Source organism: Aulonocara stuartgranti (genome assembly GCF_965226115.1).
Source record: "Aulonocara stuartgranti genome assembly, chromosome: 4".
In the NCBI taxonomy this organism is placed as follows: domain Eukaryota; kingdom Metazoa; phylum Chordata; class Actinopteri; order Cichliformes; family Cichlidae; genus Aulonocara; species Aulonocara stuartgranti.
The window spans coordinates 27,977,851-27,995,539 of NC_138942.1; the positions used below are offsets into that span (position 1 = coordinate 27,977,851).

Here is a 17,689-nt window from a genome sequence, read left to right on the forward strand (position 1 = left end):
CATTCAGCTGACTCCTCAGGACTTGCCTGACCCTCTGCAGGTACTTGGTGGTTGCAGCTTTTCTAGCGGCCTCTTCATGGTTCCCATTCGCCTGCGGGATCCCCAAGTACTTGTAACTGTCCTCTATGTCTGCAATGTTGCCTTCTGGTAGTTCAATCCCCTCAGTTCTGACTACCTTCCCTCTCTTTGTTACCATCCGACTACACTTCTCCAGTCCGAACGACATTCCAATGTCATTGCTGTATAGCCTGGTAGTGTGGATCAGTGAATCGATGTCTCGTTCACTCTTGGCATACAGCTTGATGTCATCCATGTACAGGAGGTGGCTGACAACTGCTCCGTTCCGTAGTCGGTATCCGTAGCCAGTCTTGTTAATGATCTCACTGAGGGGGTTCAGGCCTATGCAGAACAGCAGTGAGGACAGAGCATCTCCTTGGTAGATCCCGCACTTGATGGTGACTTGTGCTATGGGCTTGGAGTTGGCCTCTAGTGTTGTACGCCACATCCCCATTGAGTTCCTGATGAAGGCTCTTAGGGTCCCATTGATCTTGTACAATTCTAGGCATTCCAGTATCCAGCTGTGGGGCATTGAGTCATAGGCCTTCTTGTAATCAATCCAGGCAGTGCACAGGTTGGTCAGTCTGGTCTTGCAGTCTCGGCTGATTGTTCTGTCTACCAGTAGCTGGTGTTTTGCGCCTCTGGTATTCTTGCCAATTCCTTTCTGTGTCCCGCTCATGTATTGACCCATGTGCCTGTTCATCTTAGCCGATATGATGCCTGACAGGAGCTTCCATGTAGTACTGAGGCAGGTTATTGGTCGGTAGTTGGAGGGGACCGGTCCCTTCTTGGGGTCCTTGGGGATCAGGACCGTCCGGCCTTCAGTTAGCCATTCCGGGTGTCTCTCGTTAACTAGCAGCTGGTTCATTTGTGCTGCCAGACGCTCGTGGAGTGCAGTTAGCTTCTTCAGCCAGTAGGCGTGAACCATGTCGGGCCCTGGTGCTGTCCAACTCTTCATACTGGAGACCCTTTCTTGGATATCTGCCACTGTGATGGTTACTGGACCCTGTTCAGGGAGGTCGCTGTGGTCTGCCCTCAGATCCTCTAGCCACTGAGCATTGCCGTTATGGGTTGCATCCTTCTCCCATATGCTCTTCCAGTATTGCTCCGTCTCCAGCCTTGGTGGTGCTGTTCTCTTATTGTTCCCTTGCCACTGAGAGTACACCTTTGCTGGTTCTGTGGAGAACAGCTGGTTTATTCTCCTGCCTTCTATCTCTCTGGTGTACCTCCTCAAGCGGCTGGCCAAGGCTGTGAGTCTTTGCTTGGCAGTTTCCAAGGCCTCAGGTATGGACAGCTTGCTGTATTTCTTAGGCACCTTATTCGTCGCACCTTTCTGCAACTCCGTTAGTTGGCTAACCTCTCTCCGTGCTACTTTGATCTTGCCCTCTAGCCTTCTTCTCCATGGAGGGTACTGCCCCTTGTGGCTGTTCAACTTGTAGCCAAGCATCTCACTGATCACTGCTGCCGTATTGTAGATCAGCTTGTTAGTGTCGGTAATCGTGGTTGTAGGTATTGCCCGTAGTGCTGCATTAACATCATCTAGCAGACCTTCTGAGGGTACTTCACGTAATCTTGGTAACCGGCTACGGGGGATCCAGGTTTCAAGCTTGGCCATGATCCTATTTTTCAGGTCAGTTCCTCTCGCACTCAACGATCCTTCTCCTATCACACTTGGGGCTATGTACCCAATCTCGGGTGGGGGTGATGATATCTCCCCCCTGACCTGGCGTCCTGACTCCTCCTTGCCGTAGCATTTGTGTTGTACCTCGTCAATCTCTAGCTGTGAGAGCAGTCCCTTCTTTCGAATCTTGGAACACTGAGCTACTAGTTGTTTCGCCGTCATTGTGGATGTTGGGTATCGAAGAATCCATAGGTCCCTCATCCTATTCATGTAGCCCCTTCCGCCGGGGTTACTTGCGTAGTAGCATTCCAACAACGCCCTGTTTTCGTCCCTTGCCCACCGATGCCTTCTTGTTCCAGTAGCCCACTTTTCGTCAGGGTGCCCTGGTTCCTCAACACCTGACGCGGACCTTGTTGATCCGGGCGACGTCCGAGCCGGCATGCCTTCATATTTATCTGTCTCGCTCATGTCTGCGGTAGGCTTGCTTAGCATAGGGGGTCTAGCCTTAGGACCCTTACTGGATACAGACGCCCCAGGCAGGAATCGAACTTGCGATCCTCTGTTCCAAAGGCGTGTAGTCTAACCATATATGTATATATATATATATATATATATATATATATATATATATATATATATATATATATATATATATATATATTTGATTGATACGGTTAGCGCCCAGTTAGCTCCTAGCATTTCTCAACAGCTCTGCCTCCTTTTCGACTGCCCGGGACATTTAAACAATGGATAATCCGTATGCAAAGAAATTCATGCTTTTCTCCTCAACAGAGAGCGTCCCCCGATTGAGCAACAGCGCCGTAAAATAAGAAGGATGGCGCCTAATTACAGAGTTAATAATGCAGACTTTGTAATATCTCACGTGTAGATTCATCAGCCAGATTAAGTGTTTACTGACAATTGACAGTGATAGCGCACATCATCATCACTATTCCAACAATCCTCTCCTCACAGACAAGCATAAACACACTCGACTATCGCTAAATCAGATTTAACACACGTTTGTAATGACGATAATTCAGTTTATAATAGGGTTTATTCGCTCGGTCAGCAGGTGGCGGTATCCTCGTACACTGGAGAGTAAACTGCCATTAAACGAACAGAAGAAGAAGAAAACATCTGCACATGCGCGGTATTGATCGGGTAGACCCGATTTGTAGAGAAGGATTTGTACGGTCAGACTTTACACATGCGCAGTAAGGATCGGAGAGTCCTGATCCGTAACTTTCTTTTTATTTTTCGTTTTTGTCTACATTGTACTGAAACGCTTCATTATTGCAAACATTTTAAGATATACTTGTTATTCTTAACATCTTAACTCTTACTCTGACCCATAACTATCGTAAAACGCTACGACCGGAAGTAGAAACCTTTCGCGCATGCGGGGTACCGATCGGGTTTCCGGTACGGATCGGGTGGTGACAAGCTATCAAATACGGCGCATTTCTGGGCTTTTAAAAAAAACGCTATGCGTCGCCAGGTATTTCATCGGATTTGAGGTGTTACCTCCTTTGACAGTATCACAGTATCAGCTTAAAGCACTTGTTGCAGGCTGCTGAGTTTGCATATTTTGCTGTGAAGTACAGCCAGACTTTTGACCGCTTCGCCTTGGGCATTTTTAATCTGTAGCTCTGCTCTAAAAGAAAGTACGTACCTGGACCCGCCTACTATCCTCGGAAACGTAAAATGATTGGCTAGAAGTGTATCACAGCTCAGGAAAAAAAAGCACCGAAATGTGCGCTGCTTTTCGGTCTGAACCGTTTATGTCAGAACCGGTGCACACCGGTACCCATCCCTAGAAATATGTGAGGTACACAAATGAACAATGCACGCACAATAAATATGTTTTAGATTCTGATCATCAGGAAATACAATGATAATTCTGTTACTGCTGATATCTGATATAAATAAGTGAAAATAACTAAAGATATGATTTCCTGTGCTGCTGTTTCTTTCATAGACTTTTATAGAATAGTCTGGGAGCAGTTGGTGTATAAACCTGTATTTAAATGAAACTTGATAAGATGACAACATACAGAGAACGCACAAGCTGCCTTTGTTACCTGTATAATTATAGATGAACCACAACCCCCCCATCAGACCGACACCCATTACAAAGGCTGCAAAGACAAGTCCCATCACTGGTCCAGTCTCCACCACCCGGTCTAGAGTCAGAGGGTGATATATTTTAAAGACAAAGACAGTAACATCACCAAAATACAGTAAATGATACTCACTGCTGTGCTCTGGCTCTGGTCTGGCCAGCGGAGTGACGCTGAGTCTCTTGATTCTTTGGCCAGTAGGGTTCCTCATTTTAGGTGACAGTGAACTAATCGGGTGGGTGACCACCATGGGTCTGGAGAGGTTTCTGATCTCACACTGAAGTGGGAATACAGGAAAAGGTTTATGCTTTAGTTATACTGGCTTCACCTTCCAGTGCCATGATATCAGAGGAAAACGTAAGTGTTAAAAAGCATAAATCATAATAAAGTAATTTTAAAAAGAAACTAAACCGTTTCAGTTCTAAGGTTTTATATATCAGGGTATATTAAACATACTCTGGTCCTTGGCAGGTATGAAATTAGGTAAATATAACCTCAGAAGTACAAAACAAGACATGAACCTGTGTCATTATTTATTCAACAAAAATTAGAAAATTAAATGTTGAAGCTGTGTGAGTATATCCCATAATTCATTAGCTTCTGGAATCACCTTTTGAAGTCAATTCAATTATTTTTATATAGCGTCATATCAAAACAGTTGCCTCAAGGCAGTCTGGTATAATAATAATATGTTTTTTGTATTCTTACAAAGTTACTTCAGTTAATTGAGGTTTGCAGGCATTGATTTATGCACAGCTCTCTTAAGGCCCCATCACAGCATTTCAGCCAGGGTGAGGTCTGGATTTTGAGCGGGCAGTTGCAAAACCTTGATTTTTTTTACTTTTTCAGCCACTCTGTAGTAGATTTGCAGCTGTGCTTGCAATCATTGTCTTGTTCCATGACCCAGTCTGGGTGAAGCTTTAGCTGTTGAACAGATGGCCTACTGTAGAACAATTTGGGATACAGAGGAGTTCATGGTTGACTCAGTAATTACAGAATGCTGGAAAACAAACCCAAATCATGAGGCATTTGGTATTCACCAAACACGGTGTTGTGCATTATAGCCAAACATCTCCACTTTGCTCCTGTCCTTCCAGAGGACAATTTTCCAGAAAATTTGTTCAGATACAAATTTTCAAATCCAAGTAATTCTGCCATGTTTGTATTCCAAACAGGTCACACCTATTCAGTCTTTTTCTAACTGTACTGCCGTGAACTGTAATATTTAACATGCTAACTGAGTCCTGCAGAGTCCGAGATGTAGATCCTGTGACTTTTGCAGTTTATCTAACTATAGGACCTGAGGAGGACCAGATTAATTCCCCTGATATACAAAACGATGTCCTGGTGTTTACCATGACTCTACTACAGAACTATTATATAAGGTTGCACATTCAAACGTGTTTTTAGCAAATATTTGGCTCTTTATTGTTTTAAATAAAGCTGACCTACTTTCTTACACAGCTTGGTGTGAAGGCTAACACGGTTCACTTTACCTACATTTTTTAAAATCTAAGACTAGGTATGCTAACTGGCTCCTGGCTTTAGGTTTCTCAGTGAGCTTTCAAACACATAATGGTTATCAATCTTCTCATCAAACGCTCCACAAGGAGCCTAACAGGCACTTTTTACAAATGACCAAGCTACAGTTTCCCTGCTCCATCTTAGTGCTTTTGACAAGATGATTTATTTGCTATTTCTTCTGGGTTTTTTTACCTGATGCCCGGGTGATCTAGATAGAAGCAGAGGCATGCGTGGCCTGCCCTGACAGTCATTCTTTATAGTTTCCTTCATGGGTTCCCCTATAGTTGTGTCAGAGACACAGAGGCGCAGGCTGCAGTGGAGGAACTGCATTGAGTCGTTATAAACTGGTCGTAGAATGAAGCTGAATCTTAAGGGCTGTATCTCCTCTCTCACACTCATGGTCCTCTTGTCTCTCCCTCCTCCACTTTCTGCTTTTTCACCTGTTTGATCAATTCTGCCATTTCCCAGGCCCTCTGTCTCTTCCGTTTCCTCTACTGCTTCAACGTTATCTTCAGTCTCCTCTTGCTCATGTTTTGACTTCGCACTGAAGGTCAGTGAGGGGTCAGAGGAACAGCCGTTACTTATCACAGTCCAGAAAGGCGATTTTTTGGGGTCTGAGAAAGAAGAGACTACACATGACTTCACTTCCACGACATCTGCGAGGGGTGCTTTAGCTGAAATCTGCAGCAGAAAAAAATGATGCAGAATATATCATAGTTATAATTAAGTAGCTTTCATGTTCATTAGATGTATTTAAAAAAGTAAGCTGTGAAGAAGTTAGTGCGACAGTTTACACCACAATATCAAATTGAAGCAGAGAAAACACATGAAAAAGACCTGGACATAGACACGCTGGTCAGCGGTGATGACACACGGACCAATCCGCCTCTGCTCGTAGCTGTCTGTGACAAAAAGCTCCAAAAGAAGAACAGGCCCAGATCTGTGTCTGGGTGTTGGGAAGTGGCTTAGGTCTGGGGTGGGCCACAAGCCCTCTGGCACCCAGGGGACCAGTTCTGTCTGCACAGTGTTTACATTCTCATTAGCAGCAGCGCTGCTCGGAGGGCCAGGGACAGCAGAAAAACAGCTGAACTGAAAGAAAACAGCGCAAGGTTATGTATGAAAAATCTTGCATGAAAACTGTAAAATATAAGATGAATGTAAACAGACACACAGACGTCTCACACGTATGCCAAGTGGACCTTTGGACTTCTCAGTCTCATTGAGTGAAAGGATGGTCTGAGGTTTGTCCCTCCATAGTAACAGCTGGTCAAAAAGGACAAACAGAGAAATCAAACTCAGAGTCACTCTCAGTCTCCTTCTCCTGGGGCATATCTTTCCACTATGAAAATGAGTCTTTCAGGTGGTGTTTTCCACACAAAAATGATAAAATATACAAATAGTATCAATACCATCATAATGTATAAATTACATTCATCCTGTGGTGTGTAAGCTTAGTTTCATGCCCTCTGCTATTTTCTGTTTCTGTTCTAAATTTTTACTCTGATGAGGCACTAATGATTGGTCAGTATAGAAACCTGCTACTCTCATTACCTACTTTGACTTTACCAAGTCTCGAATGTTCCCAAACTTGCTGCAACTACATGACAAAAATCTAACTTTAGAAGTTTGTTCCAGCGTCTTTGGCTTTATTCCTTGATTAGACGTCTTTCAGAGAGAGTTGTAAAAAAAGTTGTTGAATAATTTGCAGATTAAAGTGACTATAACTAAGGACAGATCTACTGAATTTTCAAACATAGTTGCGCTAAAGAGTACATTGAAAATGTTGGGGGTGCAGGTACCCCAGACCCCTCTCTTCAGCTACACCCCTGCTTCAGTGATCTTGGGCCAACCCATTTGAGAAAACCTGACATCAAGATTTTCATGTTTACAACCTTTAGTCTTCTTTAAGGCCCATTTATTTTTCTGTGACTTTCATCAACGTAGCAAGAAGGTTATATGTGTCATGATCAAGAACGTAAAGTAGATGGAGGAAGCTGAGGGATGTTCTCCCACAGACTTCTACACAACCAAACTTTTCTGAAAACCAGAAGAACTGCCCCCTGCTGTCCATTAAAATTAATACAGGTTTAAGGTACATCCCTCTAATATTTGCAGTCTATGTTCTAAACGTTCTCATCTTTTCTGTCTAGCAAGGTTGTTAGAACAAATGCAAGGAAGAGGAATCCTGGAGAAGATTGTTCACACTCAGCTGATAGACTATCTAAATGATTTTCAAATTCCAGAAGCTCTTCAGTTCGGCTTTAAGCCGTTTCACAGCACAGAGACAGCTCTCATAAAGATTAAACATGTCTTTCTTGTTTTGTTGGATATGACTGCTGATTTGACACAGTGCAACATGACCTGCTGATCTCTCGACTACAGCATTGTGTAGAAATTTCCGGCACTTTTGTGGATAAAATCATATCTCTCTAACAGGAGCTTTTGCGTTAAGTTGAGTTCGGCTTCATCCTCTGTGGCCCCTCTGCCATGGGGTGTAGCGTAGGGATCTATTCTTGGGCCACTAATGTTTTCATGTTTTCCTGCCACTCGGTGCGATCTTCCGAAAACAAAAAATTGAATTTCCAGGCCTGACTTGGAAACTGTCATCTATGCTTTTATAACCTCACGCTTGGATTACTGCAACTACCTTTTAATAGAGGTTGGCCAGGGCCCTCTGTCACTCCTGCAACTGGTGCAGAATGCTGTGGCATGGTTTTTAACTGGTAAAAGAACATTTGTGCACATTAATTTGCTTCTGGCCTCCTTAAACTGGCTTCCAATTGAATTTAGGATCTATTTTAAGATCCTTTTACTGGTTTTTAATTTGTTTTTACTCATTTTTAATTAATTTTTATTAGCTGGCCTTTGACTTAGTGGGTAACTGACAAGTTATTTTATTGTTATTTATTTTTTGTATTTATTATTCTTATTGTATTTTTTATATTTCTGCTGTACAGCAGGGCCATGTGTTGTTTTTAAAGTATGGTATGCTAACGAAGAGACACGAGGACGGATGAGCTGAAGCTCGCTCACCTGCTTCATCAGCTTTTCAGCCTTCCTGCCCGAATTCAAATTGGCCCAGATTGCCTCTTCACCTGCGTTAACCCGCAGTCTGCCTGACTATCTCCAGCCAAGTCAGCCTCACCAGCTCCAGCGTCATCATTACCTCTACAGTAATAAATGTGGTTCAGCTTGTGGGTTCAGCATTTGGACATAATTTGAGTTCACTGCTTCAGCACAGTGGCCTTAAGCCTGTGTTGTTTGTCTGTTTTTCAATCATGTTTCCATCCAGCCTCCCACCTCTGAGGGGACATTTGCTCTCACTTAATTTGCCTCTGCGCAAACACCCATTTTAGGCTTGACCTCAGCAATGTTCTGGTCACAATGACCTGGGTCGCAAGTCTTACCAGGACAACTTCCACTTAACACAAATTCAAGTGGCTATTATGCACCACATGCCTTTTTTTCCTGTACCATGAGTAAAGGACATTTGTTTTTGTTTTGAACGCAGACGCTTTCCTAACTGTGTTCTGAACGTTTTCCTGTTTGTCCTGTTTCCTCCCTTCAGATTTATTTATTTCTTTATTTTCTGACAGCTTGTTTTGAATTACATCCACAGCGATGCAGATTTTTTTCGAAGACAAGATCTGTATCATTCTTTCCCTCGTGTGACAGAAGATATAGAGAGGAAAGTTAGGGTTCAAGTAACAAACAAAGACAGAAAATTCTCCAAAGTTTCAATGTTTTGTTGTTGTTGAAATGTCTTATCTCACCATGTTTTTGTACTGCACCCCTCTAGGCTCTCCCAGGAGCAGGCCTTCTGTCCCACAGGAAATGACTGGGAACACTAAAAGGAAATGGCTCCCATTGGACTCAGCCTGGCAAGTCAGGTCACGCAGAGTCACGGCAGCCACCGGGACAGACAAGTTCTGAAAGAGAGCACTGATGTGAGGCACTACAGAATATCACAGTGTGAACAGCTGCTTTAGGTTTGTCGCTGCTTCTAATTTAGATTTTAAAAAAGTTAAGACCTGCAGAATGCTTCTGTCCACCGTCACGCTGAGGCGTCCGCCCTCACAGTTCACTGTGAAACCCTCCCGGCCTTCTCCTGCTCTGCTCCCACCATTCAGCCACTGCCTCAACCTGCGCTCCTCTGCCTCAGGAGGCCTTGCAACCAGTGGATTCGTCACTGCAAACTTACCTGTGATACAGAGAGGAGATCAAGAGATACAACCATTCACTCAAACATCAAAATCCTTCATTCAGCTGTAAATACTATATGGAATAAATACTATGAGTAAATACTATGGAATAATTTAAACGAAAAAAGACCAAACAAATGATATATACTTTCTTTTGAGTGAAAAAACGAAATTCAAATGTTCAGTTTATACAGCCCATTCTCACTCCTGAGGTGTAACATCCTGACGATTTGTCACGTCCTGCGGCGTTCCTGAGGAACGCGAAAGTTGACCTTCTGCGTTCTTATGCTACGGTTATGGGTGAAATCCAGTAGAATTACGGTCCCGCGGTACTACACGTTCCAGCCATCCCTAACCTTAACCAGCACTTTAATGGTGTTAAATAGTGTTTGCCAAAGCGATTTAAGCAAAATGAACGAACATGTGTAGATTGATTCCAAAAGGTTCTCATGTTTCCTCATTTTTTCCGATCTTGTCATTAAGGGATGTGTTGGGTGCCCGGAAGCGTAACATGTTGACGATTTGTCACGTAGCGTAAAATATTACGCTTTGGAAGTGAGAACGTGTTGGTTCAGACACAGAAGAGTCCCGACCTGCTTCTCCCTCAGCCAGCCGGATCACAAAGTGATTGGCCAGGTCGGCCTCAGTGTATGAGGTCACCGTGGTGAAGCCACTCTCACGGGCCCAAAGGAGAAGGTCCGAGATGCTAGACAGGTCAGGGTCGAGTGTGCTGGCCACTGTTAGGCCAGGCTCAGGTGGGTAGGGTGGAGACACGCTGTTGGAGGACTGTGTAGACAGCAAGATGAAGCATAATACAAGTAAAGATCAAGTAGAGTCAAGGACACTGTGGCACAGAGCAATACAATAAAGTATTTTAGACTATGGCCAGTAACGCTAGGACCAGTTCTTTTTGGATTTGGTCACAATGAGAATGATTTGTAGCCTTAGATTCCTGTTAGCTGTGTGTTAAAAAAACAAAACAAATTCCACCACGATGGTGATGTAAATGGCAGCTGATGCCCTTACATGAACAGAGATGCGACCCTGGACGCCATGAGCAGTAATGGCCCAGTTGACGGGCACAGAGCTGCTGAGAATCAACACAATCTTGTGCGCTCTTGAGTCGGCCACTGGAGGCACAAGCGATACAGTCACCTCTACCTGCATGGAGCTGAAGAAGAGTGGACAGAGAAAACAACGTTTAACCCAAACGGCATCATCTGGGGCCAAATAATTGAAGTAGTACAGAAAAAAAAAACCCTGCAGTTCCTTGAATCACCACAGGGGGCGACTCTAGAGTTGTTCTATGTCAAATTATCCAACTTTAAACTAGTTTCAGTACCCTTCATAACTACTCTATGATGGGTGAATGTATTTTAAACTGAGCTTTTTATACTGAATTAAGCCTTAAGCTTTATATTATTAGGGGCGTTTCAGGGGGGTTAGGGGGGTTATGACCCCCCCCCCCCCCCAATAATCAGACCCAACCAATATAAGCCCCCCAATAAAATTATGAATTATCTTGCATAAATAGGCTGTTGATTTTCTTTACTCATTTCAGGTATTACCAGCAAATTAGTTGCATGTTTAATCATCTCGGAATTTGTGTTTGTGCTGTTGGTGAATTATCTGATAATAATATTAAGGCTTACTTTGTGGTTCATTGTACTAATATACTGTACACTCTGAAGTGTTTTTCTTCTTTGTTAACCAATGTGCAGGTATGTGTAGCAGTGTAATGCAGCCTCATAACCAGGCTTGATAAAGATACCTGACAAATAGAGGTGGGTTTAGAAATTGATTTCCCCGATTCAAATAGATTTTAGCGTGAGTAAAGCAATATCGCTTCATGAAATCCTGAATCGATTTTTAAATATGAATGTATTTTTCCAGAAACACCAGAATCTCAGCTTAAAGCCCACAAAACAATTTCAGCGACCACCAAACAGCTAAAACGAGAGCAGAAACGGATTCTGCAAAAAGACGTAAACACAAAGCACGGATCGTTCAACCGACGTCACGTACACGGACGGTGCTGAAAGCCGACATCTCACAGATTCTGATGCTGCAGGTTTTGTCGCTGAACCAGCAGCAAAAGATCAAAACTACGCTTCACGTTTGATAAACATCGTCACTAATTCCCTCTTACTTTTGCTGTTTTGCTTCCACTACGATAAAATCCCACTTCCTGCACAGCTTTCTCTCCCTCAGTGTACTTCAAGAACCGTTTCCCATCTCAAATCTCGGTTTTCTGCATTATTCGCTTCCTTATTATGCACCAGTCTACTGTTTTGTTCAGCGCTGTTGCACATTGCTTTTTCTTTTATCTTAAAAATAACCTCCGACAAGAAAGCCTAATTTCTGATGTTCATACCAAAGAAACTTAAACTTTTACAAAATATGCCAAATTGCAAAACGCTTAGCTGTGTCTCTAATAAAACCTCTGTAACTTTGCTCAGCCTACATCAGGTAATTTTCATATCTTGATTCACGGTTTTCTTCATCTTTTAATTTTCTGCAGAATATTTTTAAGGCGGTTATCTGCCATAAAAAGCCAGGCCAGGAAAATCTGCATCATGTTTTTCTGTATTTTATCCTCCGTTACTTTTACACGATGCTTACATCTCTGATGAAGTCTCACAAGTATCAGCTTTCTTTTTATACATAGATATAAAAATGTGGATATGTACTGATAAATGATCAGAATTATAATATGAATTATAATCATAATATTACAGAATAATACAGAATTATAATATTATAATATGTCTGAGTCAAAATTGAATCAAATTGGGACCTTGTGAATGAGAATTGAATTAGTTATAGAAATCAGTGACGATATCCACCCCTACTGACAAATATCATCATTTCTGCCTAGAAAAAGCAAGATGGAAAAACCCAAAATGCTAAAATAAAAAATAAGATAAGATAAGATAAGATAAGATAGAACTTTATTAATCCCTCGGGTGGGTTCCTCTGGGAAATTCGACTTTTTTTTTTTTTTTTTTTTTTTTAATGGCAAACAGTGAAACAGAAAACATTGGCTACCATCATTTATATACAGGCTTTGTGGCTGTAAATAGATTCTAATTTCTGCTTTTGCCAGGACATCAAGTGGTTGCTTGTTCTCACCCACAGAGGCCTGAGCCTGATGAATGGAGCTTGATTACGTGGACCTCAGGGCTAGCTCCACCTACATTCAAGTGGGCACAACCGTGCACTTCCTGTGGCTGCAAGTCAGAGGTCATGTAGTTGCGAGAGATGAACATGGACTGCAGCTGACACACAGCAGGCAGGTTTGGATCTGTAATATGGAGACAAAGTAAGAGAAAGTTTTGAAATGGAAGCTGACCTAATGCAAAAGTCTGGTAGAAGCAAGAGGGGAAATGACTCATCTGACTCATAAGCCATCAGATGCTTGCAGATGTTTGGATTCATCATTTGTTTATTTTACCGTAAACTATTTTTCATTTGTGGATATTTTTGTGTATAAAAACTGCAAAGCTTAAATACAAAATCACCACTAAATTCGATTTTTGAGCACAGGAATGTGGATTTGGTGGCTCACCCTCTCCCAGTTGAAGGTAGACTCGATTGCCATGTGATGAGTGTGTCAGAGAGGACAGGTTGCCATGATGCTTCAGAACCCAGCGATGCAGCGCACGGGGACGAAAAGGCAATGAATGCATCGTCTGGACGTGCAAACGCAGGGCGCTGGACTGTACGCTGGCGTTTGAGGACACCTAGCAGTTGAAGGCAAATTTATAATGAATGAAACTGCAGAGTGCACTCAATCAAAACTGCTCTTCTGCACAATGACTGACCTGCACCAGGACCTGGAGGTTGGAGGGCAGTCTCTCGGCCTCCAACCACCAGGTAACTGGGACTTTGGAGATGAGCACTAGGTGGACAACCCTCATAGGAGAAGGAGACAGAGACAGAGGCTTCATCAGCACTGTCACCTATAGGGAGGAGAGGAAAAGGCAGTCCGCTGTACGTTCAGCACTTTAAAGGATAAATGTACTTCAGACAGTTAGGGTAGCTCCAAAGCTAACTACATGTAGCAAACTTAACTTAAAATACACCAAACACATTTACAGCACTTGTACAAATAAAAATGTAACAAATAGAATAAAATAAAACTTATTTGTTAGTCTTGTATTTGTGTGCCTGTGTAAGCAGCTAGAGCAATTAAATACATTTCAGCATTTTTGGTTGGGAAGCTAACGCTACTTAAAATGTTTGGTAGCACTTTATAATATGACCCACAACTAACAGTGTAATTATATGTACCTACAAAGGCTTCCCAGCAGATACAGTAGAATAAAGGGGTAGAAATTCAAATTTTCACAAGAGAGAAGAAATAATTCTATTGTAAGAGTCGAGGTTTCCTCACTTTACAGCGTAAGTGTAGCTTGTTTATCCACTAAATTACCCAGAAGTCACACGTCTTACAACTACTTACAGTATATTTATTTCTTTCCTCTCAGATCATCTCACGCTGTGTTTTTTTTAACATGGCAGTCAGTTGACTACACTCTCGTGGACTCTGCAGTCACAGATCTCGATCCAAAAGATCACCCTTGGGATGTGGTGGAATCAGTGATGCAACTGTGTGACGCTATCGTCTCAATATGGATCAACATCTCTGCAACCCCCTGTTACAGCTACAGCTATGCCTCAAGGAAGAAAGGTAGTTATAAAGGCAATGGTGGTTCCAACACAGTTGTAGCAAGATGTACCTAATAAAAGGGGGAGGGAGTATACATCTCCAGTGTCACAGTGTACTAAGCCTGTAATCTTTTGCACAAATAATCGTCTGTTCACCATCGTGTTTGACATTTCAGTTACATTTTTATCATAATTAGTCATTCTAGACTTACAGGAGGTTTCATGGAACTTTGACCCTCTTCCTTCCCCCAACAAGTCACAGAGGTTTCTTCCTGTTAAAAGGGAGTTTTTCCTTCCCACTGTCATTAAGTATTTCCTCAAAAGGGGGTCATCTGATTGTTGGTTTTCTCTGTATTTTTGTAGGGTCATTAGCTTCCCATACAAAGAGCCGACTGTAGATGTAATTTCACACAATATAAATAAAACTATCATCATCAATCATCAGTGAGAGTTTGCACCATATTTAAAGAAATTCACTCAAGACTGTTGTGACTTTTATTATAAAGAAATGTCCACAAGATCATGCTGAGACTTACTATTATTTATTTATTTTGATGTTTTCCCATAAAATCTGCCTTTTTATAACAGAATCAGCTCAGTGGTGCTACAGTGAAATTCTGTAGGTAATGTCTTTGTGATATAAAGGGAATTAAATGGATTTAAAAAGCTTATTTGAGATAGTTGAGATGTTTAAAGCTAAACATTATCATCACATTTTAAAGGAAAGCATTTGGCAAAGAAACCTTGTTGTTCATGCGTGTTTCTGCTCTTAGTTTACAATCAATGAGACTGATTGATCAGCAAGTGACTGGAATCACATTTTCCAGCTTTCTTACGGCCTATTTGAGTCAAAACTTTAAAGCTAAAACCCGGACTCAAATAAAAGCCCCCCTGCTCCTGAAGCCGGGGTCCTTGGTTTTTGCTAAGTAATCGTTAGCCGGCTACCTTGTTTTCTGGGCTGTTGGTCACTCTTCTTAATGCAATGACATGAGTCTCCTTGTTTCCGCGTTCTCTAGCAGCACAGCCGGGGCCTGCCTCGAACCTTTCCAGCAGACCCTGAACAGGGTGTCGAGCACCCACTGGACCAGCCACTGAGCAGTGCAGCTCTCCACTCTGAGCTGGAGAGGAACAGTGCATGCATCACTACAAAATGTGTTAAACCTGAAATATATATGCACAGGAAGTACATTCATCTGCTGCAGCAGCGTGATCACTGTGTAAAATAACAAATAACATGAGACATGAGTGCTTCCCCATGCAGGCCTCGCTGAGTTTCATTGTGAAACATTGTGTTTCTTCTCCTCCTTTCTCTCCCTCTAATGTGTGGGTGATACAATACTCTGATGTTTCTACATTTGCTCAAATCCCCGCCTGGGGGTGGGTGGGAACTTGTCCAAGAAAAAAACTATGTAGCAACTTTCACTTTCATTCTGACACTTCAAGTAAAGACCTTTGACTTGGGCACAGGAAATACCACATTTACAATTCGCTATGTCTTCACGACACAATCCTCATTGTTGCTGGTCTAGAAGATAAATACATCTCTTGCTGTGTCTCCTGCTGGGTGTCGTTGGACTTACCTTCTGGGTGCTCCAAGAGGAAAGAGAGAAGGAATAAAGTCCATCCAAGTCCAGACAGCGAAGGCATCATGACAACTGCTTCACCAGACTGACCGAATGCTTTTTTAGTGTAACACCTTAAAAACACAATCAAACATGCAGTTTATGTGTGATTTCTAACTCAGAGTTATCTCAGTATGCCTGTTTTTCGCCAGAGCAGAAAAGCTTCAGATAAGTTTGATTAGTAATGATCAAAATAGGGACTGTTGGTTGAAAAAAACAAGCAACCTTGATATACTCCCCCTGGACACATTATTAGAGACATCTGTTCAAATGGCCATTAATGTAAATATCTCATCAGCCAATCACATGGCAACAACTCACATTTAAGCATGTAGACATTGTCTGAGCTTCAGACCAGGGGAGAAACCTGACTGATGTAACATTGACATGGTCGTTGGTGCCAGACAGTGTGGTTTGAGTATTTCAAAAACTGATATTTTGCTTGGATTTCCCCAAACAATGATCTCTAGGATTTATGTAGAATGGTTCGAGAAAGAGACAGCGGCAGCTCTCAGGGAGAAAATGCCTCACTGATGTCAGAGATCAGAGGAGAATAGCTAGAATGTTTCGAGCTGAAGACGACAATAACTCAACGACCACGCTTTACAATCAAGGCATGAGTAATAGCATCTCTGAATGCACAACTCTCTCCCACATAAACAGGACCTCATCTGTACCCTTAATGATGAGTTTTGATACCTTAGTAAATATAAACAAAGATGTTGTTTGATGAACATTAGAATAGTTAATGTGTTTTTCCAAGTTTAGGTGCATCAGCAGAGACCACCCTCAATAATTTCTGATGCAAGCGCAGTCTATAACAGAAACTGCCTGGGTCAGAAAAGAGATTCAAGCGTCACTCTTAGTAGGCTTTCAAGGATAAAGAGTTAATGTACCCATCAGCTGATGGGGATAACACACCATCAAGTAACATCATGGATGTGCAGCAGCTGTTTGTTGCTATCACATTAATATGGATCCAAAACTGCTGGCAGAAAACTGCTGAATAGAAAGGTGTACCTAATAAAGTGTCAGTTTAAAAAAAATAAACATTTAATAGCAATAATTAACAACCAATCAACCAAACATGTTCCTCTGGGAAAGAGTTTTACAAAATGAACTGTCACAATAAAAAAGTCTTTTAAATAATATAAAAAAACTTTCGTCAAATGTATTAAATCAAAGCTTTTATCAAACCATCCTGACTTAAGTGCACTGACCTCTGATTTACTCTTTTCAGCTTGTTTTTTCTTTTTGCTCGCAGAAATGCGCTGACATGGAGCAGAACGTGCTTGAGCATCAGTCTGATCCATGCATGGTCCACGAATTTACTGAGAACCAGTCCATACTGCTCAGGAAATCATGCAAAACATCCTGAGCAGAACAAACACGCGCTCTGCAGTCTGTGTGAGAGCTGCTAACTTGATTCATGCTTTAAGATAGTGAAACATGGAGACTGGTGTTCTCATAAATGTATTTTTGTTGCTGCTGTTAAATTCCAAGAAAGTTCCGGACAGATAAGTCGAGTCTTCAGGAAATTGCAGGATTCCTAAAAACTCTCTCCCCTCCAGCGGTCTGCGCTCTTGGGGTGAATACAGTCACTCACCTGCGGCTCCTCGAAGGTACAGGCTGACTGCTGGTCCAGCTGTTTGCTTCAGACTTCACTGTATTCACAACTCTGCGCACACCCCTCTCATTTCCTAAACACACTATCACACACCCTCAACATGTCAAACAGACCAAATACAGAATAAGAATAAGGAAAAAAAGCGCAACTGTGCGGGCCTTTAGCCCGCTGAGGTGCGTCTTGTAAGCAATAGATTTCTCCGGGTGAAATTCATTTTACACATGGAGTAATGCCGAAGGGGA

The 17,689-nt window shown here is 42.3% G+C and overlaps 1 protein-coding gene across 2 annotated transcripts in view; it reads right to left on the reverse strand.

Annotated features, from left to right (window-relative positions):
• The window catches only part of engl (endoglin, like), a 28,550-nt gene extending 10,959 nt beyond the window's left edge, over positions 1 to 17,591 (reverse strand). The window contains exons 1-15 of one of the 2 annotated variants that reach the window (XM_082531942.1): positions 17,427 to 17,591; positions 15,779 to 15,894; positions 15,144 to 15,316; positions 13,352 to 13,489; positions 13,096 to 13,270; positions 12,660 to 12,831; positions 10,554 to 10,698; positions 10,121 to 10,313; positions 9,357 to 9,526; positions 9,099 to 9,254; positions 6,508 to 6,588; positions 6,163 to 6,414; positions 5,518 to 6,006; positions 3,937 to 4,078; positions 3,763 to 3,864 (exon numbers count right to left, since the gene is read on the reverse strand). In XM_082531942.1, coding sequence (XP_082388068.1) covers positions 3,763 to 3,864; positions 3,937 to 4,078; positions 5,518 to 6,006; positions 6,163 to 6,414; positions 6,508 to 6,588; positions 9,099 to 9,254; positions 9,357 to 9,526; positions 10,121 to 10,313; positions 10,554 to 10,698; positions 12,660 to 12,831; positions 13,096 to 13,270; positions 13,352 to 13,489; positions 15,144 to 15,316; positions 15,779 to 15,848 — 2,458 coding nt within the window. In that variant the 5' untranslated portion in view covers positions 15,849 to 15,894; positions 17,427 to 17,591. The remainder of the gene's footprint in view (positions 1 to 3,762; positions 3,865 to 3,936; positions 4,079 to 5,517; positions 6,007 to 6,162; positions 6,415 to 6,507; positions 6,589 to 9,098; positions 9,255 to 9,356; positions 9,527 to 10,120; positions 10,314 to 10,553; positions 10,699 to 12,659; positions 12,832 to 13,095; positions 13,271 to 13,351; positions 13,490 to 15,143; positions 15,317 to 15,778; positions 15,895 to 17,426) is intronic. The other variant, XM_082531943.1, reaches the window with a different exon arrangement.
• Positions 17,592 to 17,689: the final 98 nt, after the last annotated feature.